The sequence below is a fragment of the Equus asinus genome, chromosome 19 (genome assembly GCF_041296235.1).
Source record: "Equus asinus isolate D_3611 breed Donkey chromosome 19, EquAss-T2T_v2, whole genome shotgun sequence".
In the NCBI taxonomy this organism is placed as follows: domain Eukaryota; kingdom Metazoa; phylum Chordata; class Mammalia; order Perissodactyla; family Equidae; genus Equus; species Equus asinus.
This window is the reverse complement of record NC_091808.1, coordinates 1703443-1717943: the sequence shown is the minus strand read 5'-3', so window position 1 is coordinate 1717943 and position 14501 is coordinate 1703443. Positions and strand designations below refer to the sequence as shown.

The following is a 14501-nucleotide window of genomic DNA, read 5'->3' as shown; positions in this document are numbered from 1 at the left end:
ATGAACATGTCCTTGGTGCATGCGTGTGTGTGAGTGGGTGTATGTCTATACCCACAGGGCATATATATTTTCTAAATTGAGCCTCTGCACAAGCTAAGCCAGGGGGAGCAAACTATGGCCCATGGGCCAAATCTGGCCCACCACTTGTTTTATAAATAAAGTTTTATTGGCACACGGCCACACCATTGTAGCTGTTTTTGCCCTACAACAGCAGGGTTGAGTAGTTGCAACAAGCCTGTAAGTCCTGCCAAGTCTGAAATATTTGCTCTCTGGTCCGTTAAGAAAATCTCTGGGGGCCCCTGAGCCCAGCAGGATGCACTCGGCTGGACATCTGTCCTGGGACAGCTGAGAGGAGCCGGGAGAGGCTGAAGGGCAGAGGACAGCTCACCACGCTCTGTTTTTCATTGACTGGACTCTGAAGGCTCCTCCTCCCCCCGCTGAGGGTTCAACACCCTGGCTGTCAGGCCCGGACATGCAGGCTAAGCATCAATAAGGGGGCAGGTAACAACAACCAACAACAAAAGGCCGCCTTGTAGCAGGAGCCCATCGATCAGACCTCACCTCTGGACGCTTGCCTGTGCCCACACGTGTGCCACCGTCCAGCGCGGGGCCAGCCGGGAAATGCTCCGGGCGCTGGCATTGGCCAGTGTGGCCCTGGGGCCCCAGGCAGCAGGTTGGGCAAGAACCATGGCCTCCCACCAGCTGCTGGTGGCCCCCCCAGAGGCCCTGCGCAAGCCCCTCTCCATCCCCAACCGGCTTCTGCTTGGGCCCGGCCCCGCGAACCTGGCTCCACGCGTCCTGGCAGCCGGGGGACTGCAGGTGATCGGGCACATGCACAAGGAGATGTACCAGGTAGGTCATCCAGAGGGTGGTGGTCAGTCCCCTGAGCCTCAGTGGGGAGACAAGATCTGACTCACATGCCCACCGCCCCCAGATAATGGACGAGATCAAGCAAGGCATCCAGTATGTGTTCCAGACCAGGAACCCCCTCACACTGGCCATCAGTGGCTCAGGGCATTGTGCCCTGGAGGCCGCCCTGTTCAACCTCCTGGAGCCGGGGGACTCCTTCCTGGTTGGGGTCAATGGCATCTGGGGGCAGCGGGCCGCGGACATCGGGGAGCGCATTGGTAAGAGACAGGGGGCAGAGGGTGGGGTGTGGCCCCTTGCTCTATCCTTCCCCAAGGCCTCTCGCCTCCTGCCAGAAGCCTGGCAGCCCCTCTACCTTGGCCCCTCCCAAGGAGACACTTACCCCCTTTGTGGCCCCTCATGCCTCTACCTCCCCACCAGCCTGCTGCCTCCTTCAAGTAGGTTTTGGGGTGCTCGTGGGCCCCCATCCTCTGTTTCCCAGAGTTTGAGGACAGCAGTTTCTGAGCACATGGGAGAGGCACTGCAGGGAATCCTCTGGTCTCAGCACAAACCCCTAAACCGCCTGCAGCTCTCTGGGTGCCCAGGTGTCACCTCTGCTCTGTGACAGGACAGGGATTCAGAGGCCAAAATCCCCCCTCAGAATCTCAGAAACAGCCCTCTTTCTGGAGCACAGACTATGGAGGAGTGGAGAGGGTTTTCATTTCCAGAGTAAAATGTTCTAAAGAGAGACAGATCAAAAGCAGGCATCCGCGCTGGGTTTAATGATTGATGGTGGCCTTTGCAAATGTCTCGTTGCTCCTGCATGGTCAGCTCCACAGGTGGCTGCTCTCGGTCCTGGTTAATGGACAATCCCCGATGGCCCAAGGGAGTCCCAATCCCTCACCTGCTCCCTTTGACAACCAGTGTGGGGGCTGAAGGCAGGGCCTCAAGTGGACCTCGGGCACCCACGCTCCCGTGGCTCTGACTGCCGGCTGTGCAGTCTGGGCAAGCCCCCCCCGCACCCCGTCTCCATCCCACACTCCAGCCTCGGGCTCTCCCCTGAGGTTTGCACCATCCTGAGGTCACCTACCCTCCTATATGCAACTCCAGAGGCCGGCCGTGCATGGGGATGCATGGGTCCAAGAGAGGGAGCAGGACCAGGACCGGCCAGCCTGGAGCCCCCAGTCCCCAAAGAAGACAAAGCCAGCTCATGCCCTCACTCATTCATTCATTCCTTTCCATTCATTCATCCACTCATTCCTTCATTCAGTCATTCATCAAACATGGTGGGCCCCTCAGGAGCGACCCTCTGCTGGAAAGGCACCAGTCCATGCAGCCTTTCTCAGATCCTGGTTTACTTTCTGTGTGAATGGTGCTATAGAGGAGCCCGGGAGAGCCCCAGTGCTGATTCCTGCTGTCTGTGTGTGTGAGTTCCAGGCCATTCATTGCTCACTCTGCCCCTGCCCCCAGGAGCCCGCGTACACATGATGGTCAAGGACCCTGGAGGCCACCACACTCTGCGGGAGGTGGAGGAGGTACAGTGGGGTATGCAGCCCCAAGGAGGGGAGGGAGCCATCCAGCAGGGTGGACTCAGAGCTGGAGGCTTGGGGTCCATGGCTGGCCCTCAGCTCTTCCCAGAACCAGGCGACTGGTCACAGAAGGAACATTCTGATATCTGGGAGCAGGTGGGAGGGGTTTTGCACGGCAGGGAAACTGAGTCCAGGTCTCAGTCCTCTGGGCAGGGCTGGAGGGGCTGGAGGTAAGAGGTGGTGAGCAGGACATGCCCTGACACTTGGTGTGCCAGCCCCGCCTCCGCCCCCCCATCCAGTGAGGTCAGTCCCAACCAGCCCAGACCCGGGAGACTCAGCTGACCTCGTGGCAGTCCCAATAGGATGGGGTGAGATGCTGGGGCCACTCTTCCTCCTTCTCTGGGAGAAAGTCCTTCTCTTCCTGGAACAAGCTCTCCTCCCAGAGCTGAGATGCCTGGCCCCACCTCAGTACACACACGGACCAAGAGGGGCTGTGGCACCTCCAGCTCCAGGTGCCAGAGCTGCAGTGGCGGTGGTGAGAGGGCTGTTTGGGAGGGATCCTGTCCTGCCCTCACCAGGAAAAGTCCTTCAGGGAGGGGGTGGCCAGCCCCTCCCTCTGCTGGCTCTGCCCACAGCTGTCACCTCTGTCCCCCTCAGGGCCTGGCCCAGCACAAGCCTGTGCTGCTGTTCCTGACCCAGGGGGAGTCATCCAGCGGCGTGCTACAGCCCCTCAATGGCTATGGGGAGCTCTGCCACAGGTGAGCCTGTCCCCACAGGGAGCCTCTCCCAGGGTGGCATCACTGGGGGCAGAGCCGAGCACAGCTCAGAGCCGGGCTAGGGGTCGGATGGGGGTGCTGGCAGGTCTGCCCCACCTCGAGTTAGCGGTGAGGCCCAGCTTCTTGCCCTGCCCTCCTCACACCCCAGTCCTGGTCACATGGCGTGGAGTATAGGTATCTCTCGGGGTGCTCCATGCTCTGGGCTGAGTCTGGTGGGCTCCTCCCATCTGAGAGCAGAATCAGGTGCTCTGTAGCCGGGTGCCCCACAGTGCCCATTGCCCTCTAGACCCCACGGCTGAGGGGGGCTTGGCGCTGATCCTGCTGTCCGGGTCCCAGGGCCAGCCCGCACCTCACCCCAAGATCCCTAGAGCCCCAAACTGGCCTCCTGCCCTCCACTTCCCTCCTCCAGGCTCCCGCCCCTGCCCGGGTGCACAGGGCCTTAGGTGGGGTCGGATGGGTTCCCTCCTGGGAGTCCTGCTCTGGAGAGCTGACCGCACGACGGGAGGAGAGAAAGTCTCCAACCAAGCAGGACTACCCTGGCAGGGCCTCCATCCACAAAAGGGGACCTAGCCACTGGAATGGGGCCTGTGGCATCCTGCCCATAGAATCAAGCTCATGAGTGTCGTCTGGGCTGTGGCTTCCAGGGGACCAACCTCCCCTCCACGCCCAGCCTAGCATACTCTTTATGCCTTTTTCTAAGAAAACGTGGAGGCGGAAGGGAGTCAAAGCTTCCAGCTCGGGCTGTTTTCGGACTCTGTCCTCCCTGGGCTCTGGACTTCTGGCCAGCGGGCTGGGCAGAGTGACTGTTGGCAGGAGGAGTCCCTGGACCCCACATAGACCCTGGGGCCTGAGCACGCAGAGCCCCCAGCTGGCCCTGGGACCACAGGCTGCGTCAGCTGACCCTCAGGCACACGGTGTAGGGGGTCCTGCGGCCTGGCTGGCCTGGACTTTGACACTCCCTGAGGCCTCTGTGTTGATGCCCCGTCTGCCCTGTGGCTCACCCTGGTTCCAGAACCAGGGAGCTGGTCCTGGGGGTCCAAGGGTCCAGGAGGAGGCACCGTATGAAGGCGGAAGGCTCCCCGGCTTCCGTGCCGGCCTTCTGCAGGCCCTGAAGGCCCCTCCAGAAACCCCATCCACGCAGAGTCTGAAGCCCCTCCTGCTTCTCTCTGCTGCCCCTCCCCCCAGGTACAAGTGCCTGCTCCTGGTGGACTCGGTGGCCTCCCTGGGCGCAGTCCCCATCTACATGGACCAGCAAGGTAAGGCTGTGCCCCACAGCCCCAGCCAGGCCGCCGCTCACCCCGGGGGGCCCTGAGGGTACAGGAGGCGCCCGTGGAAAGGTTTCATCTGACAGTGCCTGCAGGACCACCACTAGCCCACATGTCAGATTCGGGCCCTGGCTCCACAAGGCCCAGGGAAACGCCAGCTCCTTATTGGGGCAGAACAGGCTCCATGAACCAATTGACACGGGGTGTTTCTGCTGGGCCGGCAGGCCCAGGTGTAGGGGGCAGGTGGGAGGGAGGAGCTTCTCCAGGGGTGACATTGGAGAGGTCTCAGAGTCCCTGCAGGATGGATAGAAGAAGGGCTGAGGCTCCTGTCAATCAGGTGCAGGGGGCTGGGCTACCTCTAGTCCCAGCTGGGCCTCAGTTTACCCATCTGCCCCACACCCCGCCAGCCTGTCACGCAGTGGTGAGCACCACTGTCAAGGTCGCCTTGCAGGCCACCCTGAGAAGGCTTCCATTGCTCCATGGTTTGAGCTGGCCCTCAAACCACTGCTCTGAAAGGAGGGGCACAAGGAGGGGCCCTGGGGACACCATATGGGGTGGTAGTCCTCAGGATGCCCACACTGCACCTCTGGGCTGGCTGCCCTCTGCCATGAAGGAGAAGCTGTGCAAGAGGCTCGAGCCTGAGCTCCCAGGCTGCCATGCAGCAGAGCACAACTCGAACCCAGGACGCCCTCCCCACTTCACCCTCCTGGCCTCCATGTAGTAGAGTCTATGGACTGGGGCCCGGCCTGGGGTGGCCCCCAGCTAGAATGGTCCTGCCCCTGCATGGCGCTCAGCCCCTGTGAGCACGTGTCCCTCCCCTCCACAGGCATTGACATCTTATACTCGGGCTCCCAGAAGGTCCTGAATGCCCCTCCAGGCACCTCCCTCCTCTCCTTCAGTGACAAGGCCAAGTAAGTGACCCAGGCCCTGGCCCCCACCCAGGGCGGGACGTGCAGTGAGGCGGGGCCTGGGATTTGGGAGGGAAGGCCTCTGGAATGCTTGCCACCTACCCTGGACTCATGCCTGCTCTGGACAGGTGTGCCCAGGCTTCACAAGGGCACGGTGAGGACCACGGGTATCGGGGAGTGGCCTGGCCAGGCTGGCCTTTGGAAGATGCTCTTCATGAGAACCGGGGTGTGGGATGTAGGGCCTGGCATGCTGGAAATTCCCGGCTTCAAGCCAGCAAGGACTGGTGACAGTGCCAGCTCCCTGCTGCCTCCACCCTGGCTCAGCATCTAGGTGCTGATGTGGGAGCTGCTCCAGGGAGTGGCATGGGCCACCTTCATCCTGCTGCAGTCCCAAAGTCCCCAGGTCCCTCAGACCCTGAGCCAGGCCTGGAGGGGGCGGGAGAGGGGATGGAAGACCAGCCTCAGGAGGCCATTAACATCAGCTATACCCTGGTGACAGGTGGTGCCATTTACCGGAACAGAGACCATCTGGGGTGAAATCAGGAATCCTGTGTGGACATGGGGAGGGTCTGAGACGCCTGTGGGAGGGTCAGGAGGCAACTTGAGGTTCAAGAAGGGTCTGAGTGCAGAGCTCGAGGAGAGGCTCCTTGAGTCTGGAGCCGATGGAGATCAGACGTGTTTAAAGTTTCGAGACTGGCCAGCATCGCCCAGGGCTTGAGAGCAGAGGAGCCAGGGTCCCTGATGAGTGCCTGCCCACCAGGGTGCAGGGGTTGGGGAGCCGAGCAGGAGAGGCCAGGCGGGTAGGGGAGAGGACAGCCAGGGGAGCCTGGGGTCACCCAGCTTGGGTAAGTGGGGTCACCTCAGAGCCCCTCAGTTACGTTCTAGCTCCCCAGCTTATACTCAAGGGTGTGGGGGCCCCCAGGAGCAGTGAGGCCTCCCCCAGGCCCTGAGCCTGTTTTCTTCTGCCATTTTGATGGGTTGCACTCACCAACAGCAGACCCTCCTGTCTTTAAGTGACTGATCACCTTTTGGTGACCTGAGGAATGAGACAGGGCAACTCCTTGGGAGGGGTCTGGGGAGGGGGAGAGAATAGCCGGGGTCCACACATGACAGTGTCACACCCACGTGGCAGAGGCACAGGCTGGGCCCAAGGGCCAGCGGGGCTGGGCAGTCTGAGGGGCCCATGCCAGCCCCTGAACAGAATCATGGGGGTCCTGGGGTCCCCGCACCTCTGGATCCCGTCTTCGAGTCAGGAGCGCCTGACAAAAGGCCCTACAGTCGCTCCAGCCTGGACGGGCAGGCGCTCAGTCCAGTTCTTCCTCCCCAGAAACAAGATCTACACCCGGAAGACGAAGCCCTTCTCCTTCTACCTGGACATCAAGTGGCTGGCCAGCTTCTGGGGCTGTGACGACCAGCCCAGGATGTGAGGGCCGCAGGGGTGGGGACGGACTGGGCGCCCGGGAGCGGCTGGGAGTGGCCGAGGGGCATGGGACAGAGGGCCTCTCATCAGTTTCACACACTGGGTTCTGAGCCCCACTTCATGCCCCCGCACCCCAGCTAGAGCCCTGGGATTCACTCAAGCCAGGCCGTCGATGCCCCGACCCGATTTCCCCATCAACCCCTGGACTAGGGGCTCAGGTCCAGCAGCACGGCCCCCACAGTCCTGCCCACGGGGGCGTCTCCTTCCAGAAGTCCCAGTGCACCTTCGGGCATGTTGGATCTGGCCCTGCCACATCTTCCCACCCCTGGGCCTCAGTTTACCCATCTCTTAAAAGGGGAGGGTGAACTAGGGGCTCTCTGTGAGGTGGCTTTGGCCATAACCCAAGGCCCTTTATGTCACACATGGGGACAGGGACACCAGGAATGGTGCCCCACCCACTGGGCACAGCAGGTCAAATGCAGGCTTCACGGGACCACTGGGGCTACACAGGCCTGGGTGGGGAGGTGAGAGCCAGCACGCACTCTGCCCCCTTCAGCCTTCTGCTGCGATCTGGTCAGCACCCGCACTCTGAGCCTTGCTCTCAAAGGAGCTGCCCTTCCCGCTCTGAGCCCGTAACTCCCAAACTGGACGTCACTCCCCTGGGAAGGGGGCTAGCCCCGTTGTCAGAGAGCCGGACCCGTTGGGGCTGGAATAGACCGAGCTACTGCCCCGACCCCACCCAGTGAGGCTGGACCAAGCCCCCTCCTGTCTTCCAGGTACCATCACACCACCCCCATCACCGGCTTGTACAGCCTGAGAGAGAGCCTGGCGCTCATAGCGGAACAGGTGAGGGGGGGAGCGGAGAGCAGCAGCAGCGTGGACCAGGGCTCGGCAGGTGCAGGCGCCCCAAGAGAGCCCCATCCCCCACCCCCCCGTGGGCCTGGCCTGAAGAGAAGGGAAAGTTGGTGGCGTAGCAGAGAGAAAGGGGTGTTGTTGGCTGCTGGCTGAGGGCACCCCCAGGAGGACAGAGTACCAGGACAGATGCGGTGATGGGAGGGAGCTGACCCTCAAACCACTGCTCTGAAAGGAGGGGCGCAGGGAGGGATCCTGGGCTCATTTGGGCTCAGGTGATGGGGCAGGTGTGGGCCGTCTTCCGACCCCCCAGTTGCTTGGTGAAGCACTCAGTGAGGGTCTAGCCAAGGCTGAAGGGGTTTGAGGAGAAAGGGGAGGTATGGAGGAGCGGAGGAGGAAGGTGAAGGGGCCGGGAGGGCCAGGCAGCCAGAGGCAGGTGGTCAAGGGTGTAAAGTGACGGCAGAGTGTTTAAGCTCACGTGCTCTGCTTCGGCAGCCCGGAGTTCATGGGTTCGGATCCTGGGCGCGGACCTACACACTGCTCATTGAGCCATGTTGTGGTAGCATCCCAAGTGCAAAATAGAGGACGATTGGCATAGATGTTAGCTCAGGGCCAATCTTCCTTGCCAAAAAAAAAAAAAAAAAAGCACAAAGTGTGACTGACCTTCCACAGGCTTGGCACTTTCCTGTAGCCACATCCAGCTGCCAGGGTGGGGGCAGGAGCTGAGCAGAGACAGCTGGGTGTGCCCAGGGTGGTGGCTTTGCCCAGTGCAATGTCCACACTCTCAGGACACAGGAGGCCAAGCGTGGCCCCAGGCCGGGTTGGCTCTGCAGGACACAGGATAGGAAACGTGGCTGGCAGCACAGCCTGAGGTCCCTCAGGGGCTGCCGCCAGGCCCCAGCCCAGAGGCCAGGAAGCGAGCCTGGCTGTGGTGGCCTCCCTGGGAGGCTGCCGTGCTGTGCTGGCCACACCTGCCCTCCTGCATCCGCTCATAGAGCCACTGCCCCAGGGCTGGTGAGAGCCAAGGTGTCCTGAGAGCTGGCGGGTCACCAGCACCCGCGCCCGGGCCATGTGCCATCGAGCACATGGGCCAGGAGCTGTGAGCTCACAGGGAGTGGCCATGCAGATGGGCCCTGGGGTGTGAGCTGGGTAGGGAAGGAGGGGGTGGATCCGTGTGGTCAGTCAGACAGGGCCTGGGGCGACCGTCGGAGCTGCGGGCTGGGCTGGGGAGAGGCTGAGGGCTGGAAGGAGCTGGTCCTGAGGGAATGGAGATGGCCTCCCCACCCCTGCCTTGACCTCCCTCCCCTCTTCCGTGTCCCTTCCTCCAGCCCCCCTCCCCCAGGATGACGGTGTGGCCCCAAGGAAAGAGTGGGGCCTAGAGCGTCCTGCCTGAGCCCCTGTTCTGATCCAGCTCCCTGCCCCATGTGGCACAGAAGCCCCTCTCCTTCCACTGGTCAGCTCCCCACCTCCGACCGGGTGCCCTCCTCTCCCCCAGGAGCCACTTGGCTCCAAGGACTGGCTGGGCCCCCCACTTCTCTTCTTCGAGACTCAGACTACTTCCACCTGCCCCAAGGGAGCCCCAGGCCCGGCCCCTGGGACAAAGCCAGAGCCCCAAACCTGGGGGCTCAAAGGGCTCCCGAGGGACTCAGAGTCCAGGCCAGGAGAGGATCCCCTCTCCAGCCTGAGGCTGCCCCCACTGTGGACGTGAGCTAGGTTCTCCCTCTCCACGGCCAGGGGAGGGCCCCCGCCCTGCCCTGCCACATCAGCACCCGCTGGCGCCCTCTCCCCACGCAGGGCCTGGAGGACAGCTGGCGGCAGCACCGGGAGACCATGGCTTACCTGCATGGGCGCCTGCAAGGGCTGGGCCTGCGGCTCTTCGTGAAGGATCCCGTAAGAGGCCGAGGGGCGGCGGGAGGGGCAGGTGTAGGGACGGGGATAGAGCCCCTGCCCAGCCCCGTCGGGAGGGATGTGGGGTCCTGCGGTCCCGGGGAGCAGGCGGTCGTGGCTCCCTGGCCTCAGGATCTTAGGACACTTGGTTTGGTGGCCCCACTCTCCCCAGAGCCTCTCCCTGAGTCGTTAGGGGTGATCTCTGAGCTAAAAGATGCCCTTCGGCCTCCTGAGCCCTGGGGTGGGAGGGTCAGCTGAATACTCCAGGAGGAACCTGAAGCTCCTTTGCCCTAGAGTGGGTGTGACTTGCTGGAGGAGAACAGACATACGGTGCCACCCTGGCATCCCTCAGTGGCTTGGACGCCCCGTCCCATGGGCTTGAGCTGTTGGGCAGGGGTGCTGACCTCGCTGTCCTCAGGCTCTTTCTCCCCACCCCAACCCCACCGCCACCTGCTCCTGTGGATCCTGAGGTCAAGGCCAGCCGGTGAAGGTCAAGGGGACTGAGCCGGGCCTGTCCTGCAGGCGCTCCGGCTGCCCACTATCACCACTGTGGCCGTGCCCGCCGGCTACAACTGGAGAGACATCACCAACTATGTCATGGACCACTTTGACATCGAGATCACGGGAGGCCTCGGGCCCTCGATGGGAAAGGTGAGGGGGGCAAGGGCCGGCCACACCTGCCACAGAAACTAGACGCACCACCCCCACACAGAGCACCACTGTGCCCAGGCCCAGGGCAAGGTCCGGCGGTCATTGAAGGGGCCAGGACAGCAGGGGTGGCCATAATGGAACATCCTTCTCCAAATCCAAGGGGGGATCTGGGCAAAGTATCCTCCTGCCCCCTTCCACCCCAGTTTTTTGAGGTTGTGGGGTACAGCAGCTCCAATTCAACCCAGAATGTCCTTCCTTCCCTCCGAGTGGGCGATTCTGAGTGGCCTCGACTGACCATGCTGCTGGACTCCCTTCCCAAGCTCTGTGGGCGCAGAGGAAGGAGAGCCGGCCCTGCACTGGGTTTGGGGGGCCTCCTTGCATGACTGGAGGCAGCTCTCGGCTCCCCTTGTGTATACTCCCCGATGGAGGCTGACGTGTGTGCCCCGCCACCGTCCCCCTAGGTGCTGCGCATCGGCCTGATGGGCTGCAACGCCACCCGGGAGAACGTGGACCGCGTGATCGAGGCCCTGCGGGAGGCCCTGCAGCGCTGCCCCCGGAACAAGCTGTGACCCGCCTGCCTCTCCCATGTCCACTTGGAGGGGCCGGGGGGTGGGGGGCCAGGAGCAGACTCTGCAAGGTGGACAGGGCCCCCCTGGACAGGCCAGCAGCTGCCCCAGCCCAGGCGAGGTGGGACGAGGAGCAGGACCAGGCAGCTGTCCCCAGCCCCAGGTGGCCCTTGTCCCACGGAGCAGAACATGGGCCATTTGGGCTCAGGATCCACAATACCCTCCCAATGAGCTGCAGTCCCTCGCAGGTCACTGGCCTTCTGGGAATATTCAATAAAGAACTGGTTGGTCATCTGTCCTCACTGTGGGGGGGATGGGCTGCGAGAGAGTCTGATGGGAAGGCACCCATGATCCCTGACTGCACCTCTCGGGGGAGCCCTGGGACAGGTCCTCGCCTGGGGCCTCCCTGGAGCTGGTGGGTGGGGTGTGCGGGGGCCCTGGCGCCACACACTCAGGTCCCAGAGCTCACACCTGCAAAACACATCCTTACACACCACCTCCAGGGGAACCGACAGCCCACAGGGCTGACTTGTAACTCAAGTCGGGAGCACAAGAGCCCAAAAGCACAGTCAGGACTTGAGCGTATGATGACCCAGGGTGCACACCACAGACACGCAGGCCAGTGCAGGTGCCAAAGGTCTGCGTGGGCCTCAGCCCTGCGGCCACTCAGCCCTCATAGGTGCAGCTCAGGGGGGCACCCTGAGCCCCAGCCTCCTCTTCTTTCTCTGCTTCGCTCCCGCTGGCCTCCGTCCCTTAGTTCCCCTCCTCCCTTGGGGTTTCCACCTGTGGCAGCCCCCCTCAGCCTCTCCTTCCTAGGAAGTTTCTAAGCAGGCCAGCCACTGATCTCCTCAGGACCCGGTACGCTTCAGGCAGTCACAGCCACGCCCACATTTCCAGGCCCTCACTGGTCCTAAGAAGCCCCAGGAGGAAAGCCAGGCAGGGTCTCCCTCTTGTCAAGGTGCAGCCCTCTTTGTGCAGGCCAGGGGTGGGCCTGGCTCCATCCCTGTCACTCACACAGGTGCGGGCCGGGCACAGTCGTGTGCACTGGAGTAGGGCCTGAACAGACCAGAGGCCATGCACCCCACAGCACTCAGGACCACCAGGAGGGATGGGCACCAGTGGGATGACCCAGACACTGTCACATCGTAGCTGCCATCAGCACAGAAGCAGAGAGGGCCAGAGGGTCTGGAGTCCCCAAAGCAAAGGTGGGGGTGCTCTTCCAGAGGAGGCCCGAGGGTTTGAGGAGCCACAGGCAGGGCCACCTGGGCCACCTCCGAAACTTTGGCCTTTGTCCCAAGAGCAGCCCTGTCTTGGTTGGGTTTCCCCCGAAGCAGACACCGAGACAGGAATTCAAGTGCGAGACCCAACCAACGGCAGGTGCCCTGTGCTCCCACCCCACCCATGCCAAGCCCTCCACCATCCGACTCCTAACACCACGGGTCAGCGTTGCAGGCACCTGGATTTCATGTAAGTGGCATCACACAGCATATTCTCTACTGTGTCTGCTTCTTTCTTCTAACGGTTTTGGCGTTCGTGTGTGCTGTTTCGGGGAACAGCATTTGTCTGCATCGCTGGCTCTCTTCCGTTGTAGGATAGAGCACAGTCTGTTTATTCATCTGCTGGTGATGGATCTCTGGGCTCTTTCCAGTTCGGGCGATTATGAGCTAGATTGGAATGAGCATTCTGATACAGGCTCTGTGTGGACGCATGTTTTCATTTCTCTCGGGTAAACACCTAGGAGGGAATTGTGGGCTCATTTGTCAAGTATAGGTTTAACTTTACAAGGCACTGCCCGGAAAGCCTCTGAGGCTGTTGTGACAGTTTACATTCTCACCAGAAGTGCACGGGAGCTCCAGTTCCTTCACAGCCTCACTGACACTGGAGTTGTCTTTTTTGTAGTGGGTGTGAAGTTGTATCTAATTTGGTTTTAATTTACTTTTCCCTGATGACTAAGGATGTTGAGCACCTTTTCCTGTGCTTATTGGTCATTCGTGTATCTTGTTTTGAGAAGTGTCAGCTCAAGTATTTTGCTCATATGATTTGGGTTTGCATCTTGTTATTGCTGACTTGTGGCAGTTATTTTGTATAAGCTGGATACCGCCACATACGTGTGTCATGAGTATTTTCCCCTATTCTGAGGCTTACCTATTCATTTTCTTAATCACGTCTTTCGAAGAGGAGATATTTTCCGTCTTGATGAAGTCCTATTTATCCATGTGTTTTCTCTTATGGTCTCTCTAGGGAACCCTTGCTGACTTTGAGACCTGAAGACATCTTCCTATGTTTTCTTCTGGAAACTTTATGGTGTCAGCTTTTACGTTTAGGTTTATAATCCACCTCAAATTAATTTTGTGCATGGAGTGAAAAAGGGGTCAAGGTTTGCTTTTGTCCTTATGGATATCCGGTCCTTCCAGCAACATTTGTTAAACATCAAATTGACTTGCAACTTCGTCAATTGACTATACGTGTAGGTCTATTTCTGGCCTCTCGCTTCTGTTTCATTGTCGTATGTGTCTATTCTTATGTCAATACTGTACTGTCTTAAATACTGCAGATTCACAGTAGGTCTTGAAATCAAGTAGTACAAGTCCTGCAATTTTGTTCTTCCCTTTCAAGATTGTTCTTCCTATCCCAGATCTTTTGAATTCCCATATAAATTTTAGAATCATTTTGTCTAGAGCTTGCTGGAATTTTGACAGGAATTGCACTAAATCTACATATTTTGGATTACAGTTCTTTATCAGCCGTGTCTTTTGCAAATATTTTCTCCCAGTCTGTGGTTTGTCTTTTCATTCTCTTCACATTGTCTTTCACAGAGCAGAGTTTTTCATTTCAGTGAAGTTCAGCATATTAACTATTTCTTTTGTGGATTGTGCTCTTGGTGTTGTATCTAAAAGTCAACGACAAACCCAAAGTCATATAGGTTTTCTCCCATGTTATCTTCTGGGAGTTTTATAGTTTTCTGTTTTACATTTAGACCTTTGATCCACTTTGAGGTAATTTTTGTGAAGGGTATAAGATCTGTGTCTAGATTCATTTTTTCGCATGGGGACGTCCAGCTATTCCAGCACCATTTGTTGAAAAGACTCTCTTTGCTCCATTGTTCTGCCTTTGCTCTTTTGTCAAAGATCAGTTGACTGTATTTATGAGTGTCTATTTCTGGGCTCTCTATTCCGTTCCACTGATGTACCTGTCTATGCTTTTGCTGTCTTGACTACTTCCATGATTACTGCAGTTTATAGTAAATCTTGAAGTCAGGTGGCGTCAGTCCTCCAACGTTGTTCTTCTCCTTCAACAGTGTGTTGGATATCCTGGGTCTTTCGTCTCTCTGTGTAAACTTTAGAATCAGCTTGTCAATACCCACAAAATGACTTGCTGGGGTGGAGACTGGGGCTCCGTCGAATCTAGAGACTGAGTTGAGAAGAACTGACATCTTGACTGTGTTGAACCTTCCTATCCATGAACGTGGATGATCCATTCATTTAGTTCTCTTTGACTTCATTCTCAGACTTCTGTAGTTTTCCTCGTATAGATCTTGTACATGTTTTGTTGGATTTATACATAACTATTTCATTTTGGACCCACCTGACTTTTGCTGAGGTGGTACCGGTGACACAAAGTCTCTGAGAGTGTCGCTAAGTTCTGTTGTTGCCCCCAGGACACGGTGTGCTGGACTCTTACGGCCGTGCGGTAGGGGTGGTTTTAAAGTCTTCCCTTTGGCGTTTCCTCCCATGGTGGCTCTTAGTCTTGCTAAGTATGACCATCCTGATACACACCCAGACCCCGAGGAAGCGACCACAG

The 14501-nt window shown here is 59.2% G+C and overlaps 1 protein-coding gene across 1 annotated transcript; it reads left to right on the top strand.

Moving 5' to 3' along the window:
* The first annotated feature begins 315 nt into the window (after window positions 1–315).
* AGXT (alanine--glyoxylate aminotransferase) lies at window positions 316–10997 on the top strand. The gene is made up of 11 exons (XM_014842878.3): window positions 316–852; window positions 935–1127; window positions 2317–2381; window positions 3033–3133; window positions 4337–4407; window positions 5243–5327; window positions 6652–6747; window positions 7521–7590; window positions 9391–9486; window positions 10006–10134; window positions 10596–10997. Exons 1-11 carry the CDS (start codon window positions 622–624, stop codon window positions 10701–10703), a joined length of 1245 nt encoding a protein of 414 aa, XP_014698364.1. The 5' UTR covers window positions 316–621; the 3' UTR covers window positions 10704–10997.
* Window positions 10998–14501: the final 3504 nt, after the last annotated feature.